Source organism: Carcharhinus amblyrhynchos, chromosome 14, assembly GCF_965287045.1.
Source record: "Carcharhinus amblyrhynchos chromosome 14, sCarAmb.v2.hapA, whole genome shotgun sequence".
Classification (NCBI taxonomy): domain Eukaryota; kingdom Metazoa; phylum Chordata; class Chondrichthyes; order Carcharhiniformes; family Carcharhinidae; genus Carcharhinus; species Carcharhinus amblyrhynchos.
The window spans coordinates 2,978,500-2,998,259 of NC_137337.1; the positions used below are offsets into that span (position 1 = coordinate 2,978,500).

The 19,760-nt window shown below is 43.8% G+C and overlaps 1 protein-coding gene across 1 annotated transcript in view; it reads left to right on the forward strand.

The window, feature by feature from the left end:
• brf1b (BRF1 general transcription factor IIIB subunit b) overlaps positions 1-19,760 on the forward strand; it is a 350,927-nt gene that overhangs the window by 207,077 nt on the left and 124,090 nt on the right. Inside the window, exons 8-11 of the mRNA XM_080202172.1 lie at positions 8,006-8,132; positions 10,447-10,486; positions 10,672-10,764; positions 14,076-14,363. Coding sequence (XP_080058298.1) covers positions 8,006-8,132; positions 10,447-10,486; positions 10,672-10,764; positions 14,076-14,363 — 548 coding nt within the window. The remainder of the gene's footprint in view (positions 1-8,005; positions 8,133-10,446; positions 10,487-10,671; positions 10,765-14,075; positions 14,364-19,760) is intronic.

Sequence of the window (19,760 nt, forward strand, 5' to 3'; positions counted from 1 at the left end):
TCTTTGTGATGAGTATGTATTGTGTCTGAAGCCAGAGAGATGTTAGTTCAGCATTCGGGGCTTCCTGTATCTGGATCTCCCTGTAAGATGAGAGTGCTCACCCTGGTGTTGAACAGATGTGTTTTCCTTTAGGGCAATTCTTAAACGTTCTTTTTGACACCAGTCGATGCTTTTTTGAAGTAGCCTCCAGTGGTTAATAGGAAATCTCTTTCCTTTCCCATGTATGTTGGGAGGAGGGGCTATGAAGCATGCTGGCAAATGCTTTTTTAATAGGTCCCCATGGAAAAGTGCAGCTGGTTAAAAAGCTGTCAGAAATACGGGGCCAGAAGAGTTTGTGTTCGATCGGAAGCTTTGCTTCCAACTGTATAATGCATTGCCTTTTCATATTCAATTTATTATGTGTTTATTTTCCCTCGTTGTGTCCTAACCTCTTGAAGGTGCTGACTCTAGCTGGGATGCTGTTCCAGTGATACTTCCCCTAAAGGGAAAGGCTCCTGTGTGAGTTTAGTCAAGAATATTAGACCATACAGACAAACTGATGACCGATTGTGGGATAAATGCAGGCTACATATTGAGCAAAACTCTGCTTCATTTCAAAAACCTTAGGAGGTCCCAAGGTTGTGAAAGGTGCTACATAAATGCACTGCCCCTTTGCATCTCAGCATATAATCACTGACTATTATAAAGGCTTCAATCACCTGCCATGTAATATTGAGCCTTCAGCCTAAGCTATGTTAGATCAGGAGGGAACTGTTACTGTTGGGGTGAGCAGCCTTTTCTAACAACAGTCCAGACCTACTGTGCACAGGTAAGTCAGCAATGACCAGAACCAACCACGGGTGTCACTTGGAGGCTCTTCTCTCCCAATGTGCCTCACTGCCAATGAAGATCTTTTCAAAGTTGTAATGTAGGAAACACAGTAAGAAGCCTCACAACACCAGGTTAAAGTCCAACCAGTTTATTTGATAGTAAACCCACAAGCTTTCGGAAACACTGTTCCTTCGTCAGGTGTGTGGAAAGTTCTGATCAGAGAAGGGCATATCAGAACTCTGATCAGAACTTTCCACTCGCCTGACGAAGGAACAGCGCTTCCGAAAGCTTGTGAGTTTACTATCAAATAAACTTTTTGGACTTTAACCTGGTGTTGTGAGACTTCTTACTGTGTTTACCCCAGTCCAACGCCGGCACCTCCACGTAATGTAGGAAACACAGCAGGCAATTTGAACACAGCAAGCTCCCACAAACAGTTCTGACAAAGGGTCATCCTGACTCGAAATGTTGGCTCTATTCTTTCTCCACAGATGCCGTCAAACCTGCTGAGACTTTCCAGCATTTTCTATTTTTGTTGCCTTGATAATCTGTGTTTATCAATGCTAATTGATGGGAGTCAGGCTATTGGAAAGCCCTTCCCTGCCCTTCTTTGACTTTACACTCAGGGATCTTTTCTGTTACTGTGAGTGGGCAGACCCAGCTTAACATCTCATCTAAAGACTGAATATTTTGAAACCTCAGAAGCGTTTGGAGGAGAGGAATTTACCCTGGCTCCTTTTCTTTTTTAAATTTGTTTGTAGAATGAGGGCATCACTGGCAAGGTTAGCATTTGTTTCCCATCCTAATTGCACTTGAGAAAATGATGATGAGCTGCCTTGTTGAAACATGGCAAGCATCAATAGTTTGGTAGAGCTGAAGGTATTACTAGGCAATTTCAGAGGGTCAATCACATTGCTGTAGTTCAGAGTCACATACTGACCAGTCTGGGTAAGAATGTTACATTCCTTTCCCTAAAAGTCATTAGTGAACCAGTGGGTTTTTGACAAGCAGTGGGTCCATGGATCACAGTTGGCAGTGCCATCTTTATAATTTCAAATTTATTTAATTAATTGAATTTAAATTGCTCAGCTGCTGTGGTGGGGTTTGAACTGTATCTCTGGAATGCTAGTCCAGACCTCCGTATTACTCACCCAGTAGTATAATCATTATGTTATCATTCCCCATTTCTTTGACCTCCTGCTAAGGTGTGAATCCTTCTTTCTTGAGACAATCTAGCTTCTGTTTGCTCATTCTGGACCTGTAGAATCTCTGGCAATGCTGCCATTTACTTATTCTCAGTTGCTCTGAGATGATAATGACTTGTTCTAATATCGGCTGCTGTCTTCTGGTATTATATAATTTAGAAGGCAGTCAAGTCAACTCTGTAAGAGTCGAAGCATTAACTCTGTTTCCCATTCCGCAGATGCTGTCAGACTGTTGAGCATTTTTATTTGAGGCAATCACAGGGAAACCAGACTGGATAAACATGCAGATTCCCATTCCTAAAGGACATTAATGAATTTGCTCAGTTTGCATAACAATCTGATAACATCATAATCACTTTTTATTTTGATACATAGACCGTGATTTTCCAACTGCAGCGCCCCTGATGCTGATTGCATTGGGACAGCGCGGACTCAGAATCACGGGTGAGAAATCTAGTGCATTCAGCGCTTGGCCAAAATCTTGTTTTGATCCTCCTAGCCATTTTGCCTGGGCGTAATTCCCTCGCTGGGGTGGGAGGGGAGAAGAAACGGAGGATGGCTGGGGACATGGCTGGATAGTGCCAGCCTGGTAGTGCCAACTGGTACCCTGGCCTGCCAGATGGACACTGCTGGGGGGGCAGTGGCATTGACAAGGGAGTGGGGTCTGAAAGTGGCAGGAAGGGTGGGGGTGGGACATAAAGGAGATAAGCCAGTGTAAATTAGATTGCAATCTTCCTACATTTAGTCATTTCTTTGGGAGAGGGACCTCAATCCTGGACTACGTATGGTAATTTTACCTACTCCCTTACTCTATGTTGCTTTGTAACTTCTGTTCTCACCTACACAAATTACTATACCTTCTTAACTTAGTGTTATCTACAAACTTATACAAACTCCCTATTCTTTCAACCAAGTCATTAATGTAAATGATGAAAAGCTGAGACCTCAAGAAAATTTCCCTGCTGAGTACACTTACCCCATCCTGTCAATCAGAGTATCTTTCCTGCCTCCGTATTTCCAATCCATGTCACAAGTTTTCCTTCAAACCTGTGCAATTTCATCCTGTTTATAATTCCTTACAGGCAATCTTATCAGATATCTTCTGGAGATCCATATAGTTAACATCCATTGACTTTCCCTTCGTGATCTCCTTAGAAGGATATTTACAATTTAATCTACCCTTCGCGAATTCATACCTACTCCCTCTGATCAGCTGTTACTTGTGACAGTCACTGTCTCTGACAGATTCTAGTAACTTTCCTATCACTGTTACTATACTGAATGGAATGGTTTTCCTTCCCCACTTAAGTAATGTACGTTTATAGTTGTTCTTAGTAGTCTTGGCTGAGGGATCAATGTTGGTTCAGAAAGAGAGGGAGAGCTTACTGCTCCTCACTGAGTACTTTTATGTTCACTCAATCGAGGAGATGAAGTCTCATGTGAAAGATGGCACCTCTGACAGTGCAGCACTGCACTGGATGAAAGCCTTAATCCTGGACTGATGCCTGAATCTGAGCAGTGTGTGTTAGCACGGAACTGAAGCCTGCAATAAGCTTTTTCTTAATAAAAATGCACATTTGTCCTGATGGGTTAGAAAGAAATCTTAGATTGGAGTTGAGAAGTTTTTAAAATGTCAATTTTCAAGCATTTACAGTGTCGAATGTAAAAGGAAAATTTCTACAGAGGAATTTTTATTCTGTATATTTATTTGTTTGAGTTTCCTTTTCAGGATAATATGGAGATTGAACTAACATTATACACTTTATGGGGCTCCATGATCCAATTTGACAGGTCAGATCCCTCCAGCTTTGTTTGGTAGAGTTTGCAATGCAGATAGAGAGGAGGAATATAGATTCATAGAGTCCGTACAGTACAGAGGGAAACCATTTGGCCCGTTGAGTCTGTACCCACCAAAATCTCAGCCAGGCCCTGGTCCCATAACCCTCATTTACCTTGCTAATCCCCCTGACACTAGGGTCAATTTAGCATGACCAATCAACCTAACCCTCACATCTTTGGAGTGTAGGAGAAAACCGGAGTACCCGGAGGAAACCCACACAGACACGGGGAGGAAGTGCAAACTCCACACAGACAGTGACCAGAGGCCAGAATTGAACCACAGTCCCTGGCGCTGTGAGCCAGCAGTGCTAACCACTGTGCCACCGTGCCGCACCTATATATTCCTGATAACATGGGGAAAAACTAACTGAAAGAAGCATTCCGTTGAGATCTCATTAAAATCATGTGGAATAAATTTCAGCTCTCAGTGTTGTGATTTAGGGGTCTCTCTCACTGCTCTCTGTGCCTTCTGTTAATGTCCTGTATGGGGCTCCGGAGATGTAGCTCCATTCATAAGCCTGTCCTCATTCATGGAAGCATTTTAAAACAAGACATTTCTCAAAACCTATCTCTGATCGAACTTTTGGTCTTTATGGAAAAAGACCATCTTACATTTCTGTAACGAAAACAGAAAAGGCTAGAAAATCTCAGCAGGTCTGACAGCTATGCATTTTATGCTTTTGTTTCAGATTCCAGCATCCACAGCTTTTTGCTTTTATTGTGCATTTCTGCAGCTCTTTTTGCAGCCTCAGGACATCCCACTTTAACAGTCAGTGATCTACTTTCGAAGTGTAATCGCTGTTGTAACATTGAGAACATGGCAGCCAATTTCTGAACAACAAACTCCCGCTGACAGCAATGTGGTCATCAACAGATCATTTCTTTTTATTGGCAACAAGGGTTGAGGGCTGAATATTGGCCAGGGGATAATTCAAGAATAAAATACTGCACATGCTGGACATCTGAAATAAAAATTAAAGATAAAAGCAAATTACTGCAGATGCTGGAATCTGAAACCAAAAGAGAAAATGTTTTAAAATCTCAGCAGGTTTGGCAGCATCTGTAAGGAGAGAAAAGAGCTGACATTTCGAGTCCAGACGATCCTTTATCAAAGCTAAAAGACGTAGAAAGTGGGAGATACTTGTGCTGCAGTGCTGGAGATTATACTGCAGTGCTGGAGATTTTCCAGCATTTTCTCTTTTGGTAAAAATAAAAGGTGTTGCAAATACTCAGTAGATCTGGCAGCACCTGTGGAGAGAAAAGCAGAATTTAATGTTTCAGATCAGAATTGGGAGTGCTTGGCGCAGATGTTGATAATCATAACCGCTGTGAGCAGGGCACGAACCTGCGCAGGGAAACCCCTGGGAGTGCTTGGAGATGTGGCAGATTTTAAGCCTGGAAGGAAAGATGGGGCAGGGGGAAATAACAAAAGAAGTGGATAGTTGGAGTGTTGAATGTCTAATTGGTGACGGGACAAGGCACAAAGAGGTGGTAATGGGACAAATAAAGAAACAAAAGAAGTGTCCTTGGGAATTGTAAATGGGAAAAGCAGGATCATCACCATCAGCTGCCATCCAGATGTGAGAAAGATTAGAAATTTATAATCTGAAATTGTTAAATTTGAGTCTGAAAGGCTGTAAAATGCCTGGTCGTAAGAGATTAAACTTCTGTTGAACTCAACAAAAAATACAGAAAATGCTCGAAAACCTCAGCAGGTCTGACAGCATCTGTGGAGAGAGAGAGAAAAGAGCCAACATTTCAAGTCTGGACGACCCTTCTTCAGATGGACACAGATGTCAGACCTACTGAGATTTTCCAGCATTTTCTGCTTTTGTTTCAGATTCCAGCATCTGCAGTAGCCGCAGTATTTTGTCTTTATTTTTGTTGATGTGGAGCAGGTTGAAAACAGAGCAGTCAGGGTGGGGCAGATTGTTAGAATGACAAGTGATCAGAAGCTTAGGGGGTCACACGTATGGGCTGAACAGAGGTGCTCTGCAAAACCATCATCCTATCAGCATTTGATCTTCCCAATGTAGTGGGGACTCCAAAGTGAGGAATGAATGCAGTATACTAGCTGGAAAGGAGTACGAGTAAATGACTGCTTCACCTGGATGGCGGGAAGGAAAGAGATAATCGCCAGCTTTTGCATCTCCTGTTCTTGTATGGGAGGTGTGGGATGATTAAGGAATTGTCCCTTCAGAATGCAGGGAGGGGAGGAGAAGATGCATTTGGTAGCCTCACACTGGTGGTGGCAGAAAGGATAGAGGAAGATCCAGTGAATGAGGAGTCTGGTGAGATTGAAGATAATGATGACAGGAACTCTATCATTGTCTGAATGGGAGGGAAAAGGGGTGAGAAGCAGGAAATGGAATGGACACCATTGAGAGTTGTGTCACCGTGGTGATGAGGACATCCTCAATCAGGAGATTAGATTCAGCCTTCCCTACTGATACACCATGCTTCATCTTCAACTGAGGATGCACAATCATGAAAAAGCACCATTATAACAGAGCTGCTGCCTATCTCTGCTGCACATTTCCTGAGGGACTGATCGCAGGACCGTGCCTGGATGTGGAGATGTCAGAAAGCACAGTGTTAAAAAGGACATTAGTCCATCAAATCTGATTTTCGTGTTTGCTGAGCTATTTTTTAATCCATTTAACCTTGAGAGAAAAGCATTGCCTAGAAATGTATTTACAGCATGTTACAAAGAATCAAAGTGTGGGGGGAATTTCCAATCCCACCCACCACAGGAATCGTAGCGGGCAGGGGCGGATCATGCACTGGTCCATGGGTGGGATTTTCTGGTTTTGGGATGAGCACAGCTGGAAGTGCCTGTCCTGTGTGTGGTGTGCGGTTATCCAGTTTTATTTCAATTTCCGTCATGTGTCAGATGCAGTTGTGTTTATGTTCTTCGTTGAAAGAAATCCTAACATCAGTACTGTTGTGTGTCCAGCGATGGGACACTATCTAAATTCACACAATCAGCACTGAAAACCACCTGCTTCTGCTCACCTTTTGAAAGAGCTTTTCAGTTCGTTCCTTTGCTCCTGCTCTTTCCCCATAGTCCAACAAATGTTTCCTTTTTTATTTCCTATATCCATATTTATCCCCATTTCAAACAGTCAGTCCCAATGTGAGCTGAGAAGCAGTAATCTATAGAGGGGGTTGTTCACTCCATCAAGCCCCTCACGTTTGGTCTGTGTATGGTTATTGCATCAACAACCTGGTGATCTCTTACATTACAGGTGCTAAATTCTTTAAGCTTGCCTTGTAAAACAAACTATAATTAACATTAATATCCTCATAGCCTTCAATTTTTCCCTTCTCGATGGGAGTTTGGTGTAGCAAGTTGTTGACGGACATGAGGCAGTTATTGCTATCCCCACAGAGATGGGACTTGGCAGTTTAACAGGTTTACATTGCAGCTGCTGATGGCTTGCGGCTTTGGGTAGAATCATAAAATCCCTTAGGTACAGAAGGAGGCCATTCAACCCATCGATCCTGTACCGACCACAATCCCACTCAGGCCCTATTCCCCTAACTGTCATTTACCCTAGCTAATCCCCCTGACACTAGGGATTTAACATGGCCAATCCACCTAACCTGCACATGTTGGATTGTTGAAAGAAACTGGGGCACCCAGAGAAAACCCACACATACACAGGGAGAACATGCAAACTCCAAACATAATGACCCAAGGCCAGAATTGAACCCGGGTCCCTGGCGTTGTGTGGCAGCAGTGCTAACCACTGTGTTACCGTGCTGCCCACATAATAAATGATAGTTAATGAATTTTCCCTCTGATTGTCTAGCATTCTTTTTCATAAATCCACATTGGTTTGAGTTGAATGCCTCAACATCAATGTTTAGATGTTTTCTCGATGTCAGTTTTGGGTCAAAGAGGCCCAGGACAAGTCAGGGCCCTGTACAGCCAACCTCCACAGCTGAGATCTCAGTACTAACCTCTTGTGCCCTCGTGGAGAGACGCAAACAAAGAGGCACTTTACTGAGTGGAGGATACTCACCTTAAATTCAGCTAATGAGGAGGCGATTGTTTGGCTTCAGATATTTGTGTTCGCTAAGTAAATATTTTAGATGTGCTTTAAGTAGTCGTGGAACATTTAAAGCCTTTCGGTTTTGTGTTGTAGGCTCAACGAATTTGAAGAGACACCAACTAGCCAGTTAACAATTGATGAGTTTATGAAGATCGATTTGGAGGAAGAGTGCGACCCCCCTTCATTCACAGCTGGCAAGCGGAAGATCAGACTACAACAGGTAACCTTGTAAACAATTGGAAGACCCAGGGATATGTAGCAGATTATCAGATCGATGTCTTTGACAAACTTATTCTTAGTTCTTCCTCCAATCTTATCACTTTTGTTTACCTGATTGCTGAAGATAGTGGCTCTTGGTGGGGTAGAGTTCCCCAGAAATCAACCCTCCTTAAGTAAATTGCCCCAAGCACCTTCCTTTGAGAGAGCTGTTTGATCACAGGTCTACCACAGCTCAGCCAAATCATAGAATCCAACAGTGCAGAAGAAGGCCATTCAGCCCATCAAGTCAGCACCAACCACAATGTCATCCAGGCCCTATCTCCATAACCCTATGCATTGACCCTAGCTAATACCCCTGGTACTAAGGAACAATTTAGCATGGCCAATTCACCTAAACCGCACATCTTTCGGACTGTGGGAGGAAGCCAGAGTATCTGGAAGAAACCCACTCTGACACAGGGAGAACGTGCAAACTCCACACAGACAGTGACCCAAGAATTGAATTGGGGTCCCTGGCACTGTGAGGCAGCAGTGCTAAGTACTGTGCCATCGTGCCGCCCTGTCAGCTCCTTACCTAATGGCTTTATGTAATTGATACCCAGTTAGATCCATTGCCTCTGTTTTTTCCCATAACCCAACAAACTTTTCCATTTAGCAAGAATTTCTTTAATTTTCTTTTTGAACGTTACTATTGAATTTATTCCTATTTCCTGTTCAGTCAACAGTTTTAGACTCAAATCATACTTGCATGGGCTTCACCAACATGGAGATCTTGCTTTTTACTTTAAAAACAAAATATCAGCAAATGGACCAGAAATAGATGCACACTGTGCAGAAACACTTCCCTATCTTCTGGATCAATAAAAGTGGAGATCAGTAATGAAAAATTGTCTAGGGAACTATCCTATTGAAAATGATTATCTTTTTAAATATACATGTAGGCAAACCTGGTTCTAAAGCCTGTGTAGAACTTATCTTGCCTGCACTGTGTTTACCAGTAGATCCTTTAGGGTTTATCTTTGGATTAATTGAAAAAGCTGCGGTTCCCTCAATGGCAGATAGCCTGGTATAACCATGTGAAATTTGCTAACTAGACAGATAGCTGAGCTGGAAATGTGACAAGGGATGACGGTGAGAAAGTGAAAACATTTCAAGAAGTTCTCTGGTTCTCTCCCCCCAACCTGGTTTCTGATGGCTTCACTGGTAGAAAGATGGAGAAAGAAGGATTTGTATTTCTGATTTGATCTGATTTGATTTATTATTGTCACATGTATTAACATACAGTGAAAAGCGTTGTTTCTTGCATGCTATATAGACAAAACATACTGTTCGTACAGAAGGAAGCGAGAGAGTACAGAATGTAGTGTTACAGTCATAGCTAGGGTGTCGAGAAAGATCAACTTAATGCAAGTTAAGTTCATTCAAAAGTCTGGCAGCAGCAGAGAAAAATCTGTTCTTGAGTTGGTTGGTATGTGAACTCAGACTTTTGTATCTTTTCCTCGAAGGACGAAGATGGAAGAGAGAATGTCTGTGGTGCGTGGGGTTTAATTATGCTAACTGCTTTGCCGAGGTAGTGGGAAGTGTAGACAGAGTCAATGGATGGGAGGCTGGTTTGTGTGATGGATTGGGCTACATTCAGGACCTTTTATAGTACCATGCGGTCTTGGTCAGAGCAGGAGCTACACCAGCTGTGATACAACCAGAAAGAATGATTTCTATGGTGCATCTGTAAAAGTTGTTGAGAGTCGTAGTTGACATGCCAAATTTCCCTTGTCTTCTGAGAAAGTAGAGGTGTTGGTGGGCTTTCTTAACTATAGTGTTGGCATGGGGGAACCAGGACAGGTTGTTGGTGATTTGGACACCCAAAAACCTGAAGCTCTTGAGCCTTTCTATTTTATTGCCATTGATGGAGAACAGTATTCACCTCCTCAGGACATCCCAAAGCGTTTCAGAGGCAATAAAGTGCTATTGAAGTTTAATCACCGTTGTAAGCAATACGGGTGGCTGGCTTGTGTCTAGCAAGCTCCCACAAACTGCAGTGAACTAAATGACCAGATAATCTGTTCTGGTGACAGAGATTGAGGAATAAATATTGATGAAGGTCTTGGGGAAACCTCAGCTGCTCTTGTTTGACATAGTGTCAGGGGACCATTTAGTGGAGAAGGCGAATGGACCCTGGTTTTATATCTCATTGTAAAGACCACACATTCAGTGTGTGATTGTCCCTCTGTATGGCCCTGGAATATGTACATGAGTCGGATAAATTATTTGCAGAGGGTGCTGATATGTGAAAAGTAATTTTTATTTCATTTCAGCTGGAGCAAGAACTCTCCAAAAAGTTGGTGGATTTTGAAGGTAATTGAACATTCCTTCCTCTGTCTCTCTGTCTCTCTCTGTTTCTTTCACAAACATCAATGCCCCTCTGCCCCAATCCCCCTCACCTCCAGCTTTGAAGAGTTTTAACTTCATTGCTGGTCAGTAAACGGTTAGCGTTTATAGTACGGGTCTTAAGAAAAAGAATTCTGTTTTGTATTTTTCAGGTGAAATAGCAAGTTACCAAGATGAAATTGAGACAGAGCTGGAGATCACACGGCCAAGGTATCGAGGAGCATATGCTACATACGCTAAAGGAGGTTCGTACACACAACTTGCTCTTTCCTGGAGATGGTGAGGGGATAACTTTATATTAATGAGGAAATGTTAGTGAACAAAATGCTGTGGATATAGGCAGCATTCTATCATATCCCCAAAGTGATGGTTCTTCATGATGTTGGAGGATGTACAGCATCACAGCTAGTCCTAATCCTGTCCTAACCCAATACTCACTCACAGAAGTAACCTCCAGCATTAGACCCCTGAGACTTGTTGCAACGTTCCTACCTGTCCTGCATTGGGTTGATGGGTCACTGCAGGACAGTAATAGTGTGGGAGGCCCCATGATTGACCTCCAGTGATATTGGCTTCAGGAAGGGGAATAAGCTACTAAACATTATTGCTCTGGGTCACAGTTTTTGAATAGGTCATTTTTCTGCTTTGACTATGGGCTAAGCTCAATTGCAGAAGTGCAATCTAGGCTAACATCAATGTAGGGAGAGTATGGCACTGTCAGGAGTGCTGTCTTTTGAATGAAGCCCTGTCCAGAATGGGTGATCAAGTCATGTCATTATTTGAAAAAAACACAAGGTGCTCTCTCTGTGTCCGATTACCAGCAGCAGAAACAGACTAACTGGTTATTGATCCCACTGGGCGATTTTGCTGTGTATATTTTTGCTACTACATTTTACTCAACAACAGCAGTGACTGCATTTCAAAAAGCGTTTGATTCAGATGTTTCTGAATGAAACATTAAGGCAGGGACCAGAGGCAATGGCTTTTCCCATTATTCAGCTGGAAGAAGTTTCTGCCCGTTAAGGATTGTATGTTGAAAAGCAGGGTAACAAATTGAAGACGGTGGAGGGTTCAAGCGAGGTGACAATGAGGTATGGAGGTAATTCATCAAATCATCCCACACCATGATGGCTGTAGCATCATAATTAGACACATCCCGTTTTCCCCCAACTCCCATCAGAGCATTGGAATTTCCTGGGAGGGCCAGAGCAAAAGAACAAGGGCCAGTGAAGGCCCAGAATAATTTTCAGCTGCTACTTAGTGTTTAAAAGCTGAAACAAGCATCTTCCAGTCTGAGCCGATGGTCTTGCGTGAATAGGGAGGAGGAAAAGGAAATGTAAATAACGGAGAGGGAGTAGTGTGTGCCCTGCTAAAGCCCATGATAGCCCAAGAGCCAAGGGAATCATCAACAATAGGATTAAACGCTGTAGTGTGTGAGAGACACAGCAGTTTAATTAAACTCCTCGATCATTTTGGAATGAAATATTCAAAATGCAAGAAAAATTAATTGAGCAGCACTCAACCTGTCTTTATCGATTTTTTTTTGCTGTTGTGATTAAAACAGATTACACACCCTTTCTCTTCAAGTTCCCTGCTTCATAGTTTATCAGTTCAGTAATCTTAATGGGTGAAAGGAATATGTCTGTGTAACATGAAAAGTTTAATTAAAATTGGTTGACAGTCGCATGTTGTGGACAGATGAAGAGTTGAATGAACAGCTGCTTGGATAGAGGATGTGATGATCCCCCTTGGAGAGGCTGAGTCCAGTGTGGCGTGAGCTTTGTGTGGCTGCTATTCAGTATCCTCGGTGTGACAGAGCAAGAGTGCCGGAGAACAGACTTGAACTAGCACTGACTATAAACTAAACTTGCCTCATAAAACGGCATGCAGTGAAATCTATTGCCAGTCATTTTAACAACACTGTGACACGTGGATCCACCCACCCCGCGCGCGCGCACGTGCACACACACACACACACACACACACACACACACACACACACACACACACACACACTATCCTGGCAAACAATGGGCAGAGTCTGAGATATTGAGTGGCAGCGGGCTGTTTGATGTTGCAGTGAACATAACTGAGTCTAAACCTGTCACTAATGCTGGGATTCAAGCCCACTTTTAATCAATAGAAATTGCCGGACTCCACGTAGACCAAGCTCAGATTGTGGGATCTTTATTGTTTTTTGTGGATCACTTTCGCAATGTTTGCTTTTATCCAGTGAGACACAAGAGGGTAATTTGTTGTTACAATCCTCTCCTCTCTTTCCCAGCCCCTTCCCAGACCAACCTGAGCAAAGCAGGACCTATTATACAGAGCACTCCTACCTTTTATTCGGTGTACATTAGTATCTTGGGAGTATTTTTGTTTTTGACATATTTTGATTTTTGACTGCATCAGCCATTACTGAAAGGCGATGACACCAAAGAGTGGATAAACGTCATGTAATTTCTGTGGTTTATTGAATGTCAATTTGTTGCTGATTGCTAACAAATAAAGGTCATTGATATTATACAAGTTGTATATGAACTATCAAAACCTCAGAGTTGGATTGAATTTGCAAACTGCAGTTTAATCGATGGGTTTATATATCAAACGTCAAATAGCAGGGAGTGAGTTATCGCCCAAAATCTAATCAAAGGATTTAGGTGGTTTATAAATTGAATAAAGACAGCCAGCTGTGAACTACAGAGTGGAATCTTATTGAGGGGTTCAGTGCAATTTATGTGTAGAATAACAGTTTGCAAGACTGAATTACAAGCTGAAAACAAATTGAGCAATGTGGGTGGTTTATGTATAGAAAAACAGATACCCGGGAGTGTGTTACAGAATGAAATCTAATTGAGGGGTTCAGGGATGGTTTATATGTAGAATAACAAATACCCGGGAGTGAGTTACAGACTGGAATCTAATCGAGGAGTTCAGGGTGGTTTATATATAGAATAACAGATACCCAGGAGTGAGTTACAGACTGGAATCTAATCGAGGGGTTCGGGGAGGTTTATATATAGAATAACAGATACCCAGGAGTGAGTTACAGACTGGAATCTAATCGAGGGGTTCGGGGTGGTTTATATATAGAATAACAGATACCCAGGAGTGAGTTACAGACTGGAATCTAATCGAGGGGTTCGGGGAGGTTCATATTTAGAATAACCGATACCCGGGAGTGAGTTACAGCCTGGAATCTAACCTAGAGATTCAGGGTGGTTTATATATTGAATAACAGATACCTGGGAGTGAGTTACAGACTGGAATCTAATCGAGGGGTTCAGGGGGGTTTAATGTATAGAATAACAGACACCCAGGAGTGAGTTACAGACTGGAATCTATTCGAGGAGTTCAGGGGTTAGAATAACAGATGCCTAGGAATATGCTGGAATTTCACTGAGGGATTGATATAAATAAAAACCCGAAAGGGCAGTTAAATTGTTTTATCAGTTAGGTTTCTCAAAGGGGTGATGATTTCTCAATGATGGTGACTGGCTGTATATTTGTGTGTTGTGCATTCCTGCATCATTGTTTTGCCAAAACTGTGTTCCAGATGCTCTGGATGACGGTGCCTCAGTAGCCTCCAGTGGATTAGGTGAGGAAGAAGGGGAGGATGAAGAGTTGACAGCGGTCGCAAACCATCTCAACAAGGGTTTCTGTGACGATTTCCTGAATGAAGAGCAGCCAATGGACAATGACAAAACTGAAGAGAAGAAGGAAAAGGAGCCTCCACCCAAACCCCCCAACATATCTTCTCTGTTAGGCCCCCTCCCAACAGCTGCCAGCCTTGGCCTGAAGGAGTCTATTGAAGAGTGTATAGCGGGTGATGAACCTGAGTCAGGTAAGTGTGCTGCTTTCCCTGACTCTATAATGCAACAAGTTTGTGTCAATGAAGAGACTTGGGCAAGAAGTCTCGCACTAGGGCTCCAATGCAATCTAATCGGTTGTTAAATTGTTTAAAATTGAGAATCAAGTGCCTGCTGTAATCCCTGCAGTCTCCCGATCCTGGCTTCTCGCACACCTGACTTTCATAGCTCCACCAGCCATTTTATCAGCAGCCTGGGCCCTAAACTCTGGAATTCCCTCTCTAAACTTTCTGCCTCTCTTCCCTACTTTGACAAAGCTATACTTGTCTGTTTGTATTATCACCTTATGCAGCTTGGCATCAAATGTGTTTGATAATATCCTTGTGAAGCATCATGGGGAATTTTGCTGTGTTAAAGGTACTTTATGAATAATGTTGTTATAAATCAGTAAGTGGATTATTTTTGTTGATATCCAGTGCTCGCCTCTCTAACATGTCGGTCCGATGTTCCTCTACTCTAAGAGGTGTTAGCCTGTAGGTTGTAAATGGAAAAATGCCTCCTATAAGGAACTCAGAGGAATGTTGTGGTTCTTGCTGATTTCTCCAGGACTTCTTTCTAAGTTGGAATATATTCTGTGTTTCTGTTGGTCTGCGCAAGAAGGAAACTAAAAATGATTAAACACTGGCCTGAATTTTCCTGTCCTGCCCGCTAGGGAGATCAGAGTGGGCAAGGCGCAGACCGTGGAAAGGACCGTTGGTCTGTGGGATTTTACGGTTTTGTGGCGAGTGCGGCCAGAAGATCCCGCCCATAGCCAAAACCTTACCATCTCACTCGCCCTGGAGTTGGAGCAGGCGAGGTTCCTAGAACAGAAATCGGGCTGGGTTTTACAATCTCACCCGAGCAAGGCTGTAAAATCCCACCCATGGTGTTTCAGCCAGTTTGGAGGAGTGGGGGGGTGGGGGGGGGGGGGGGTGTGTGTGTGTGTGTGTGTGTGTGTATCTTTATCGACGCTCATGGACAAATACAAATATACATACACATCTACACAGTGTATTGCAGCAGTAAAATAAAAGCTGGAAGATACAACTTCATGTCTGGAGATTATGTCCCATTTTTCCTGTGTGAGATGTACATTGGGCTTTGGCTGGGCTTTGTTTGAACAGAGGGGAGTACGGTAGGATGAGAGAAGAATTGGCGAATGTGGACTGGGAGAGCGCGTTGGAGGGAGGGTCTGCTGAGGAGCAGTGGAGGATCTTTAAGGAGATCTTTCTTGGTGCTCAGCAGAAATTTATTCCGATGGTCAAAAAGGACAGTAGGAGGAGAGGTAATAAGCCGTGGATAACGAAGGAGGTGAAGGAAAGTGTTAAATTCAAAGCGGAGGCGTTTAGAGTAGCTAAGAGTAGTGGGCGAGAAGAGGATTGGGAGAGGTTTAAATGTCAACAAAGATTGACAAAGAAGATGATAAAGAAGGGTAGGAGAAACTATGAAGCTGGGCTAGCGCTTAATATAAAAAAGGATAGCAAGAGTTTTTATAAATATATAAAAAGGAAGAGGCTGGCTAGGGTGAACGTTGGTCCCTTAGAGGATGAGAAGGGGGACTTAGTGGTAGGGGATGGGGATGTGGCTGAGGTCCTGAATAACTTTTTTGTTTCTGTCTTCACGGAGGAGGACGTAAATAATTTGCCAGGTGTTAGAGATGGAAAGGTGGTAGGACTGGAGAGTCTTAATGACATTACTGTTACTAGAGAGGAGGTGCTCGACAGACTGGAGGGACTGATTGTGGGCAAGTCGCCAGGACCGGATGGAATGCATCCGAGGGTTCTGAAAGAAATGGCGGAGGTGATAGTGGATGCCTTGGTGGTTATTTTCCAGACGTCGCTGGATTCCGGGGAAGTGCCGGAAGATTGGAAAGCGGCTAATGTTACGCCGTTGTTTAAGAAGGGTGCCAGGCAAAAGGCAGGGAATTATAGGCCGGTTAGTTTAACGTCTGTTGTAGGTAAAATGTTAGAATCCGTCATTAAGGAGGAAAAAGTGAGGCATCTTGAGAGGAATTGCTTGATAGAGCAGATGCAGCACAGTTTCGTTAAAGGGAAGTCGTGTCTGACAAATTTACTGGAGTTCTATGAGGATGTGTCTAGGGCGGTGGATAGAGGAGAGCCTTTGGATGTGGTCTTTCTGGATTTTCAGAAGGCGTTTGACAAGGTACCTCACAGGAGGTTGTTGCAGAAGGTCAGGGGACATGGAGTTGGGGGTAGGGTGTTAGCGTGGATAGAGGATTGGTTGTCAAATAGGAGGCAGAGAGTGGGGGTCAATGGGTGCTATTCGGATTGGCGGATGGTGACTAGTGGAGCGCCTCAGGGGTCGGTGCTGGGGCCTCAGCTATTTACCATTTATATAGATGATCTGGAGGAGGGAACCGAGTGTAGGGTGTCGAAATTTGCTGGTGACACCAAGATTGGTGGAAAGGCAAATTGTGCGGAGAGTCTGCAGAAGGATCTAGACAGGCTGGGCGAATGGGCCAGGAAATGGCAAATGGAATTTAATGTTGGCAAGTGCGAGGTGGTCCACTTTGGTAGGAATAATGGTAGGAAGGACTATTACCTACATGGCAAAAAACTGCAGCAGGCGACGGTGCAGAGGAACTTGGGGTCCTTGTGCATGAGTCGCAAAAACCCAGCTTGCAGGTGCAGCAGGTGGTCAGGAAGGCGAATGGGATGCTGGCCTTCATAGCGAGGGGGATTGAATATAAAAGTAGGGAGGTCTTGCTGCGGCTGTATAGGGCATTGGTGAGGCAGCAGCTGGAGTACTGTGTGCAGTTTTGGGCGCCGTACTTACGCAAGGATATTTTGGCCTTGGAGGGAGTGCAGAGGAGGTTTGCTAGGCTGATGCCAGAGTTGAGGGGGTTGAGCTATGAGGAGAGGCTGAATAAACTAGGCTTGTACTCGTTAGAGTTTAGAGAATGAGGGAAGATCTCATTGAGACGTATAAGATGATGAATGGGATGGATAGGATAGAGGTGGAGAGACTCTTCCCGCTCAGAAAGGATAGTAGGACTAGGGGGCACAGCCTCAAGATAAAGGGGGGGCGGTTTAGAACGGAGTTGAGGAGGAACTTCTTCACTCAAAGGGTGGTGAATCTCTGGAATTCTCTGCCCGTTGAAGTGGTGGAGGCTGCCTCGCTAAATATTTTTAAGACGCGGGTTGATGGGTTTTTGATAAGAGAGGGGATTAAGGGTTATGGGGAGAGGGCGGGAATATGGAACTGAGCAGCGACAGATCAGCCATGATCTTATTGAATGGCGGGGCAGGCTCGAAGGGCTAGATGGCCTACTCCTGCTCCTATTTCTTATGTTCTTAATTACTGCACAGTGGGCCCCACTCTCCTGTAAGTCACATACACCCCCACTGATTGGGAGACAGTGGTTTGGAGATAATGTCACTGGATTAGTAATCCAGAGGTGCAGGTGAATGTTCAGGGGTGTGGTTTACATCCCACCATGGCAGCTAGTGAAATTAGTACATCCACTATCAGCAATGGTAACCATGACAACAGTTGTAAGATGTTGTGTGCAGTTTGTTAGCTCTCATGAAGAGATTGAGTCTTGTATAGTTTAACATTAATATATACAGTATGTGGTCCAAGCTAGGAGCTGTCTCCATGCTTGCCTCAATGCATGTCTCAGTCCAATGCAAGACTGTTCTCCACGATAGTGTGGGCAGTACTGTATCCAGTGCCACATTAACCCTTTCTATGCCAGACTCTTGTACTACAACAAACTATCATCAATTATTGTGAAAAAAAACCCCATCTGGTTCACTAATGTCCTTTAGGGAAGGAAGTCTGCCATCCTTACCCAGTCTGGCCTACATGTGACTCCAGAGCCATAACAATGTGATTGACTCTTAACGGCCCAGCAAACTACTCGAAGGTGATTGGGGATGGGCAATGTACACTGGCCTTGTCAGAGGTGCCCACACCCCATGAAAGAATTCTGCTGCCTTCTTGATCTTGATTGATTGCGTGGAGCCAATCGGATCACTCCTTCCACCCCGAGTTCAGCATGCAGGTTGCTGAGGCTACTTCAAGTTTTGCTAATTGTAAACAGACCAGATGTTGAATCAAACATTGCCATTATCCAGCAAGGAGTACCTGCTTCAGTTTGAAATGTTCACTGCTGTAAAACTGGTAAGAATTTAAAATCAGTGAATGATCTTTGAAATGTTTCCATTTCTAATTCTGCACTCCCAGCTCCTGGGTGCACCCACCCATCCTTCAGTCTCCTTCCTGAGATTACTGATCTGTGGGATCACTTCCATTTAAGAATTTTAACCTGGGGAATTTGAGGCTCTGTTCAAGTTGAGAGCAGCTGAACTGAACATGAAGGTTTTGAGCACTATCATAGCCACCCCTGTTGTGATCCAGCTGTAAGCCTGAGGCCATCCCCATCTCTGTTGTGGCAGTCTCAGAGAAAAGGCCCAATATTTCACTTAGACTATGCTGAGGTCATTAGCTCTCATTCATCCTTCCTCAGAAGCCTGCAGTTCTTTACCTCAGTGTTTCAGCCTCTCTTTACAACAATCTGAGGTCCCTATCTGCTTAAAGAAGCCAACGATCATTCCGGTACCTAAGAAAAACAAAGTAGCGTGCCTTAAGAGGAGCTTGGCTCTGACATCCATCATTATGAAGTGCTTCAAAAGGCTAGTCATGGTACAAATCAATTCCAGCCTCCTGGACTACCTGGATCCAGCACAGTTTGCCTACTGCCGCAGCAGGTCCACAGTACACGCCATCTCCCTGGCTCTGCACTCAACCCTGGAACACCTAGATAATAAAGACACCTATGTCAGACTCCTATTTATTGACTACAGCTCAGCCTTCAACACCATTATTCCCACGAAACCCATCTCCAAACTCCGTGGCCTGGGATTCGGCTCCTCCTTCTGTGACTGGATCCTGAATTTCCTAACACACAGACCACAATTAGTAAGGATAGGCAACACCACCTCCTCCACGATAATCCTCAACACCAGTCCCCACAAAACTGTGTTCTCAGCCCCCTACTATACTCCTTATACACCTATGACTATGTGGCCAAATTCCCCTTCAATTCAATTTTCAGGTTTGCTGATGACACTACCGTAGTGGGTTGGATCTCAAACAATGACCAGACAGAGTACAGGAATGAATTAGAGAATCTGGTGAACTCATGCAGCAACAATAATCTCTCCCTCAATGTCAACAAAACGAAGAAGATTGTCATCGACTTCAGAAGGTGTAAAGGAGACCATGCCTCTGTCTACATCAATGGGGACAAAGTGTAAAGGGTCGAGAGCTTCAAGTTTTTAGGTGTTCAGATCACCTACAATAGTTAAGAAAGCCCACTAACGCCTCTACGTTCTCAGAAGACTAAGGAAATTTAGCATGTTAACTGC